This window comes from Chiloscyllium plagiosum, chromosome 16, assembly GCF_004010195.1.
Source record: "Chiloscyllium plagiosum isolate BGI_BamShark_2017 chromosome 16, ASM401019v2, whole genome shotgun sequence".
NCBI lineage: Eukaryota > Metazoa > Chordata > Chondrichthyes > Orectolobiformes > Hemiscylliidae > Chiloscyllium > Chiloscyllium plagiosum.
Genome location: NC_057725.1, coordinates 76,110,061 through 76,120,069, shown reverse-complemented (window position 1 = coordinate 76,120,069; position 10,009 = coordinate 76,110,061). Strand labels below are relative to the sequence as shown.

The 10,009-nt window shown below is 43.2% G+C and overlaps 1 protein-coding gene across 1 annotated transcript in view; it reads left to right on the top strand.

The window, feature by feature from the left end:
• The window catches only part of LOC122558023 (WD repeat-containing protein 70), a gene marked incomplete at its 5' end in the record, with an annotated part of 164,961 nt that overhangs the window by 87,765 nt on the left and 67,187 nt on the right, over positions 1 to 10,009 (top strand). Inside the window, one exon of the mRNA XM_043706357.1 lies at positions 168 to 268. Coding sequence (XP_043562292.1) covers positions 168 to 268 — 101 coding nt within the window. The remainder of the gene's footprint in view (positions 1 to 167; positions 269 to 10,009) is intronic.

Sequence of the window (10,009 nt, the reverse complement as noted above, 5' to 3'; positions counted from 1 at the left end):
CGAGAATCGAGGTCGTCGATGTGATTTTCTGTGGTCCGGACTCGCTGTTCAAGAGTCCGGACCAGAACCATGGCCGGTTCTGCGGTAGTCTCGGAGGCCCCGGCCTCTAGCTCCGCCCCTCCGATTCGGCGCTCGATTTCCTCAATGTCTCGGTCGTGCTTTTGTAGCGCGGCCGAGAGTGAATTCCATCTGCTCTGGGACTCTTTGATGAAGGCGTCGATCTTTGCGTCAAGTTTGGAAATTACTTCCACGCGGCTCGCCACCGTAGGTAAGTCCCCTGGGGCGGCTGTGGGTGCCTCTGCTGCAGTTGGGGAGGGTGGGGGAGGGGCTCCTGTGCGCTGAGAACTGTGGGCACCTTTCCCCTTGGTCATTTTTGCTGGAGACTAGACTGTTTAAATTTAGTACAGAGCAACTAATTATATTAAATAAAAACTATTTTAAATGATTTGGTAGGTGTGGTGGAGGCAGGTGGCCCACTTTGCCCAAGTCTTGGGAGCTGCACTTATAGACTCAGACTTGATGGGTCACCGCCATCTTGGATCTCCCCCCTACTGAGTTTCTTAAGCAATTTCTATTTTTGTTTCAGATTTCCAGAATCCATAGTTTATTGTTTTTTTTGTTTACATTGTAAATTTGTTATGGAAAAGGACAAATATGGTCTGCAAGAAAGAATTTTGGTTTGGGGTAAGGCAGATTTTATGGAAGTAAGGCAAGATCTGGCCAAAACAGACTGCATACAGCTACTTTAGGGTAACTGTGCAATGGAATCGAGGTCGTCGATGTGATTTTCTGTGGTCCGGACTCGCTGTTCAAGAGTCCGGACCAGAACCATGGCCGATTCTGCGGTAGTCTCGGAGGCCCCGGCCTCTAGCTCCGCCCCTCCAATTCGGCGCTCGATTTCCTCAATGTCTCGGTCGTGCTTTTGTAGCGCGGCCGAGAGTGAATTCCATCTGCTCTGGGACTCTTTGATGAAGGCGTCGATCTTTGCGTCAGGTTTGGAAATTACTTCCACGCGGCTCGCCACCGTAGGCAAGTCCCCCGGGGCGGCTGTGGGCGCCTCTGCTGCAGTTGGGGAGGGTGGGGGAGGGGCTCCTGTGCGCTGAGAACTGTGGGCACCTTTCCCCTTGGTCATTTTTGCAGGACACTAGACTCTTTAAATTTAGTACAGAGCAACTAATTATATTAAATAAAAACTATTTTAAATGATTTGGTAGGTGTGGTGGAGGCAGGTGGCCCACTTTGCCCAAGTCTTGGGAGCTGCACTTATAGACTCAGACTTGATGGGTCACCGCCATCTTGGATCTCCCCCCTACTGAGTTTCTTAAGCAATTTCTATTTTTGTTTCAGATTTCCAGAATCCATAGTTTATTGTTTTTTTTGTTTACATTGTAAATTTGTTATGGAAAAGGACAAATATGGTCTGCAAGAAAGAATTTTGGTTTGGGGTAAGGCAGATTTTATGGAAGTAAGGCAAGATCTGGCCAAAACAGACTGCATACAGCTACTTTAGGGTAACTGTGCAATGGAACAGTGGGAGGCATTGAGAAAGGTACAGACCCAACAAGTTCCCTTTGGGGTGAAATATAGAAGCGCAAGTCCAGAGACCCTTGGACTGAAAAGAAAGAAGAGAGACGTATAACAGGTACAAAGGGAGCAAATTAACAGAAAGTGAGGAGTGGATTCTATGAATGCAGTTATGAGAGCAAAGAAGGCACATGAGAAAATGCTGATGGGCAAGATGAGGGAGTATCCCAGGATATATTGTAAGAATATCAAGGGGAAGAGAATAACCAGGGAAAGAGTAGGGCCTATTTGGTCCAGTCTGTGCATGAAGGCAGAAGACATTGAGCAGATATTGTGTGAGGCATAGAGTAATACAACATGGAAACGGGCACTTAGGCCCAAACTGGTCCATGCTGACCATACTGCCCACTCAGCTAGTTTCAATTGCCTGTATTTGGTCCACATTCCTCTCAATCCTTCCCATCCGTGTACATATCCAAATGTTTTTCAAAGGTTGTTATTGTACCTGCCTCAACAGCTTTGTCTGGTAGCCCATTCTGTATACTCATCACTCTCTGCATGAAAATGTTGCCCCTCAGGCCCTCCTTAAATCTTTCCCCTCTCACCTTAAACCTATGCGCCCTCGTTTTCAATTCACCACCCCTGAGAAAAAGACTATATACATTCATTCTGTCTGTGCTCCTCTTTATTATTAACACCCCTCATTCCTCTACTCTTCAAGGAATAAAGTCCTAGCCTGGCCAACCTCTCCCTATAACTGCCTTTACTTGGGAGACAGAAGATGCAGATACAGTTCAAGAATATTGAAGTTTTTAAGCAGATTAATATGAGAAAGGACGTTTGCACAGTGAACAAAAGCCCGGTTCCAGATGAGTCATAGAATAGAAATAGGCTATTTGGTCCACCATGTTTTTACTGAGCGACCAGCACCAAACTGTACTCATCTCATTTACCTGTACTTGGTACATAGCCCCATACAGCCTGGCATTTTTAGTGCATGTCCAGCTGTTTCTTAAATCTTGAGAGAATACCTGCCTCTATCACCCCCTCAGACAGCACATTCCATATTTTTACCACACTCTGGGTGAAAATGATTTTTCTCAGATCCCCTTCAAACCACATACTCCTCGAACTAAACCCATTCCCATGGGCCATGGATGCATTTGACATGGGTGAATGATTCTCAAGATCTACCCTACCTAAGCCTGTCTTAATTTAGTATATCTAAATCAGAGCCCCCATTGCTTCCTTTCAGGGAAAACAAACCCAGCCTATCTTGTCTCTCCTAATAATAGAATTTCATCCCAGGTAACAACCTGGTGAATCTGCTCTGCATCTTCTCCAGTTCAGTCACGACTGTCTGATAGTATAGAAACAACTAAACTGCACACAGTATTCCACCTATGGTCTAGCCAATGTCCTATAACGTTGTATCAAAACTTCTCTGCTCCAATATTCTGTACTCCAATGAAGGCAAACATTCCATTTGTTCGCTTCACCACCCCATGCACCTATGGTCATGCCTTCAAGGATTTAAAGACTAGTTTGCCAAGGTCATTTTGTTCCTCGGTGCTCTCTCGGGATCTGCAATTCATTGTCTGAATCCTTTTCACGTCAGACCTTCCAAAATACATCACTGCATACTTATTAAGATTTAATTACAATATATATTAATGACTTGAGTGAAGGAAGTGTATTTAATATAGCCAAATATGCAGGCAACACAAAAATTGGATGCAAGAAAGATTGTGAGAGGGATGCAAACAATTTACAGAGGGATATTCATACATCAAGTGGGCAAGAAGTTGGCAAATGAAGTGCAATCTAAGAAACTGCAAAGTTGTTGAAGAACAGAACATTATTTAAATAAAGAATAACTCTGGAAAGCTGCATCACAAAGGGACTTTGGGATACTGGTGCATGAAATACAAGAAGTTAGCACACCAGCTGTAGCAAGAAATCAGGAAAGCTAATGGAGTGCTGGCCTTTATTTCAGGAGGTTGTAGCATATGAGTAGGGAAGGTTGTTGCAATTCTAAAAGGTGCTGGTGGAGTACTGTGAGCAGCGTTTGTTCCCTTATTTAAGCAAAGATATTTCATTGGAGATAGTTCAGACAAGGTACATGAGGATGATGCCTGGTAACGAGAGATTGTGTTATGAACAAAGGCTAAATAGGTTGGGGCTATGCTCATTGGAGTTTAGAAGAATGAGTGTTGAACTCATTGAAACATGTAGGATTCTTAAAGGACTTGACAGGGTGAGTGCTGAAAGAATGGTAGAGTCGAGGACCAGAGGGCATAGTCTCAATAAAAGGGCACCAATTGAAAGCTGAGTAAGAAGGATTTTCTTCTCTTTGGGTTCAGAGTCTTTGGAACTCTTTGTCACAGAGAGCTGTGGGGACAGAGTCTTTGTGTATATTTAAGACTGATATAGATGGTTTCTTGATCAGTAGGGGATTCAAGGGTTAAGAGGAAAGGTCACGAAAGTGGACAAAACAGTGTTGCATTAGCCATTATCATTTTGAATGGCAGAATAGGCTTGAGGGGCCAAATGGCCTACATCCATTGCTTATCGTCTTAAGGTAAGTTTCATCTGCCATTGCTCTGGAAAATTTTACGGCTGATCAATATCAGACTGTAGCCTAAGACCATCCTCCTATCAGCAGCTCCATCAATTTTCATGTCATCTTACTAGTGATGCCTTATATATTCACATCCAAGTTTTTAATGTGCATAACAAACAGCAAGGGTCCCAGCACCAATCCCTGCTGGTTACAGGGTTCCAATCACAAAAACAACCCTGTACCATCACCCTTTGTCTCCTATTTACAAGCCAGTTTTGGATCTGGTTTGGCAACTTGCCTTGGATCACATGATCTCTGACCTTTTTGATTAGTCTTCCACGTGGGACTTTATTAAAGGTCAGACTGAAGTCCATGTAAATCTCTTCAGCTGCATTTCATCACTTTTGAAAACACTCAAAATGGCCAGGCAGGATCTTCTTTGAACAAGTCCATGCTGGCTGTCCCTGATCACTCTCTACCTTTTCAAGGGTTGATTAACCCTGTCCCTCACAGGTTTTTCCAATAATTCCCTGACCGCTGACATCAAAGTACCTGGTCTGCAATTACCTCGCCTATCCCTGCTGCCTTTCCTGAACAAAGGAACCACATATTGTGCAGCAGCATCCCATTGGGTGTCCTGCTGCCATCCCTGAGAAATCATCTCACCCAACAGTATCTAGAATAGCACATCTGTTATAAAGGGACAGCAACAGAGGTCTCCTGTACTAATTGTCATCCTTCACTCTGCTGATGGTTACCCATTCCCTTTCTACCAGTTCAGTCTTCATTTTCAGGGTGACCACATTGCTGAATGTACTTTGTATGACATGCTGAGCATCGAAAATGCTGGGCAGTGAATTCATCCACAACTCACCTCCAGAATGCAGAATGGCGGTAGATGTAGCTGGACACAGCTTCTGCACATACACTTGGTAGGAACACAGGAAGTGCCCAGACCTTTTTCCATTGGGTGATACGAGCATAACCCGGACGTTGCATTTCATGACTTCTGTTTTAATAAAGCTTGGAAGAATGCTCATTCTGCTGGGGACCTTACCACATTCCAAACACTCCAACTGCAATGCAAAATTCCTGCCTTCAGTCTTTGAAGATATTAGTTTAAATCTTAACTTTATTTAGAGTCATATAGATATATAACAGGGAAACAAACCCTTTGGTCATAGAGATGTACAGCATGGAAACAGACCCTTCGGTCCAACCCGTCCATGCCGACCAGATATCCCAACCCATCTAGTCCCACCTGCCAGCACCAGGCCCACATCCCTCCAAACCCTTCCTATTCATATACCCATCCAAATGCCTCTTAAATGTGACTCCCTGACCCCAAGGAAAAGACTTTGTCTATTTATCCTATCCATGCCCCTCATAATTTTGTAAACCTCTTTAAGGTCACCCCTCAGGCCTCTGAACTTGAGGAAAACAGCCCCAGCCTGTTCAGCCTCTCCCTATAGCTCAAATTCTCCAATCCTGGCAACATTCTTGTTAAATCTTTTCTTCAGCCTCTCAAGTTTCATAACATCTTTCCACAGCAGGGAGCCCAGTATACATTATTCCAAAAGTGGCCTAACCAATGTCCGAAACAACTGCAAACTGTCATCTCAATTCCTTGACTCTTTGCACTGACAAATAAAGGCAAGTGTATCAAATGCCTTCTTCACTACCTTGTCTACCTGTGACTCCACTTTCAAGCACTGCGAACCTGCACCCCAAGGTCTCTTTGTTCGACAACACTCCCCAGGACATTACCATTAAGTGTATAAGCCTTGCCCCAACATGCCTTACTAAAATGCAACATCTCGCATTTATCTAAATTAAACTCCATCTGCCACTCCTCGGCCCATCTGATCGCAGTCATGTTGTATTCTGATGTAACCTTCTTCACAGTCCACTACACAACAAATTTTGGTCTCATCCACAAACTTGTAACCATTCCTTCTATATTCAAATCCAAATCATTTTTATGAATGAAAAAAAGCAGTAGATCCAGCACTGATCCTTGTGGCACACCACTGGTCACATGGCTCCAATCTGAAAATCAACCCTCCACCATCACCCCCTGTTCCTACCTTCAAGTCAATTTTGTATTCGGATGGCTATCTCTCCGTCAATACCATGTGATCTAACCTTGCTAACCAGTTTACCACGGGGAATATTGTTGAACGCCTTGTTGAAGTACATGTGCAAGTCCACCATTCTGCCTTCATCAAATTTCTTTATAACTGCATCAAAAAACTCAAGTCAAGTTAGTGAAACACAATTTCCCGTGTACAAAGCTATGTTGGCTGTCCCTAATCAGTCCTTGCCTTTCCAAACACATGTAAATACTGTCCTTCAGCATCCCCTCCAATGGTGGGCATGGTGGCACAGTGATTAGCACTGCTGCCTCACACTGCCAGAGACCTGGATTCAATTCCCGCCTCAGGCGACTGACTGTGTGGAGTTTGCACATTCTCCCTGTGTCTGCGTGGGTTTCCTCCAGGTGCTCCGGTTTCCTCCCACGATCGAAAAATGTGCAGGTTAGGTGAATTGGCCAGGCTAAATTGTCCGTAGTATTAGGTGCAAGGTAAATGGAGGGGAATGGGTCTGGGTGGGTGCGCTTCAGCGGGTCGGTGAGGACTTATTGGGCCGAAGGGCCTGTTTCCACACTAAGTAATCTAATCTAATCTAATCTAAACTGACTCATCACTGATGTCAGGCTCACTGTCGATAGTTCTCTGGCTTTTCCTTACCACTTTTCTTAATTTGGAGGAGCCGGTGTTGTCTGGGGTGGATCAAGTTAAAAATCATACAACACCAGGTTATAGTCCAACAAGTGGCTGATGAAGAAACAGGGTTTTAAAAGCTAGTGCTTCCAAATAAACCTGTTGGACTATAACCTGGTTGTTGTTTGATTTTTAACTTTATACACGTTTCCTAAATAATGGCACCACATTAGCCACCCTCTAGTCTTCTGCACCTTACCCATGGCTATCGATGATACAAATATCTCAGCAAGGAGCCCAACAATCATTTCTCTCGCTGCCCACAAAGTTCTGGGGTATACATGATCAGGTCCTGGGGTTTATCCACCTTTATGCATTTTAAGACATCCAGCACCACCACCTCTGTAATATGGGCACTTCTCAAGTTATGATTATTTATTTCTCCACGTTCTCCAGCTTCCATATCCTTCTCCACTCTAAATACTGACACAAAATGCTCATTTAGTATCTTAGCTATCTCCTCAGCTCCACACATAAAAGACTATATTCTGTTCCTACTTATTCTTTTGTCTTTATGTATTTGTAGAATCTCTTATGATTACCCTTAACCCTATCACATGTCCCCTTTTTCCCCACTTTATTTCCCTCTTGAGTATATTCCTATTGCCATTATATGCCCTGAGGCATTCACTTGATCCCAGTTGTCTATACCTGCCATCTGCTGCCTTCTTTATCTTGACCAGAGCCTCAATTTCTCCAGTCATCCAGCATTCTCCACACCTACCAGCCTTGCCCTTCACATTAATACGAACATACTGTCTCTGGATTCTCGTTATCTCATTTTTGAAGGTCTCCCACTTTCCGACCACCTGTTTATCTGCAAATAGCCTTTTCTAATCAGCTTTTGAAAGTTCTCGTCCAATGCCAACATAATTGGCCTTATGCCAATTAGAACTTGAACTTTTCGATCAGGTCTGTCCTTTTCCACAACTATTTTAAAACTAATAGAATTATAATCACAGGCCCCAAAATGCTCCTGCACTGACACCTCAGTCACTTACCCTGCCATATTTTCCAACAGAAGGTCAAGCTTTGCTCCTTCTCTAATTGGTATATCCTCATACTAAATAAGAAAATTCTCTTGTACACACTTAACAAATTTTTCTCCATCCAAGCTCTTAACACTATGGCAATCCCAGTCTATGTTTGAAAAGTTAAAATCCTTTACTATTACTCTTACAGATCACTGAGTTCTCCTTGCAAATTTGCTTCTCAACAACTTGCTGCCGAATAGGGGGCCTATTGTACTAGGAGGAGAAAGTGAGGACTGCAGATGCTGGAGATCAGAGCTGAAAATGTGTTGCTGGAAAAGCGCAGCAGGTCAGGCAGCATCCAGGGAACAGGAGAATCGACGTTTCGGGCATACCGAAACGTCGATTCTCCTGTTCCCTGGATGCTGCCTGACCTGCTGCGCTTTTCCAGCAACACATTTTCAGGCCTATTGTACTATCCCAATAAGGTTATTTGTTATTTCTCAGCTCCACCTATATAACTTGACTCGATGTATTCCCAAGAATGTCCTCCCTAAGTACAGCCATAATGTTAGCCATAACCAAAAATGCCATTCCTCCTGCTCTTCTGCCCCAGTTTCTTTCCTCCTATGGTATCTATGGCTACCAGTCCTGCCCTTGCCTGAGCCACATTTCTGTAATAGCTGTGATATCCTAGTCCCATGTTCCCAACCATGCCCTGAGTTCATCAGTCTTACCTGTCAGGCCTCCTGCATTGCAATAAATGCATTTTAATTTATTAGTCTTAATTCTCTTAGGTTAGTTTTATTACCTTATTATATTGGCCTGAACTTTCCCAGTTAGATCCAAGTACAGATACTTGTTTTTAAAATATACATTTTTCTAACTTATGGCAATTTGTCTACAAATGTAATTGCAGTTTCTTGACAATAAGCTTGCAGTTTTTCTCTCGTGTCACACAGCTAACTTGGAAACTGACCATAAAACCTTCAATAAATACATGAGGAGAAAGGATTAGTAAAGACACATGTCAGCTCATTGCAGTCTTGAAAATTGTGATGAGGAATGAAGAAATGGCAGAAGAATTGAACCCATACTTCGGTTTTGTTGTCTTAAGGGAGGCACAAATTATCTGCCAGAAATGTTTGCAATCAAAGGGAGCAATTGAAGGAAATATTTACCAGTAAGAAAATTTTGCTGGGAAAATGGCTGACAAATCCCCAGGACCTGATCATCTACATCCCAGAGTATTCAAAGAAATGGCACAGGAAATATTGGATGCTTTGTTGGTCATCTGCCAAATTTCTGTCGTCTCCCACAGATTATAAGGTGGAAAATGTAACCTATTTGAAGACAAAGTGAGAGAAAAACAATTACAGACCACTTAACCTATCATAATTGTGGGGCAAATGCTAGATTCTGTTGTAACAGACATGATAACAGAACACTTGGAAAGCACAAGTTTGGACAAAGCCAGCATGGATTTATGGAAGACAAAACTTGCTCAATACATCTACTGAAGTTTTTTGAGGATGTGATAAGTAGAAAAGATAAAGGAGAGCCAGTGGATTTGGTGTTTTTGGAGTTTCAGAAAGTCTTTGATAAGGTCCCCAAGAGAGGGTTAGTAGATAACAAAGTACATGGAATGGGGGCAATGGTATGAAATGAGAATTAGTTGATATTCAGGAAACTGAGTGTGGGAATAAATGGGTCTTTTTCCAAGTCACAGGCTTTAACCCCCTTGTTCACGATGTATAGAAATCATCTAATGTGGGGACCAAATGCAACATTTGCTGCTGACATAAAATTTGGTGGCATTTTGAGCTGTGAGCAGGAAGCAAGGAGGTATCAAGGGGATTTAGACAGGTTGAGCGAGTGGATTAACAGATGGCAGATGCAATACGTTGTTGTTAAATGTGAACTTATACACTTTGGTGTGAAAAACAATAATCAAGAGTATTATTTAAATGATGTACCATGAAGAATGGATGTGTAAGGGGATCTGGAGGTCCTTGTATACCAGGCGACTGACTGTGTGGAGTTTGCACGTTCTCCCCGTGTCTGCGTGGGTTTCCTCTGGGTGCTCCGGTTTCCTCCCACAGTCCAAAGATGTGCAGGTCAGGTGAATTGGCCATGCTAAATTGCCCGTAATGTTAGGTATGGGGTAA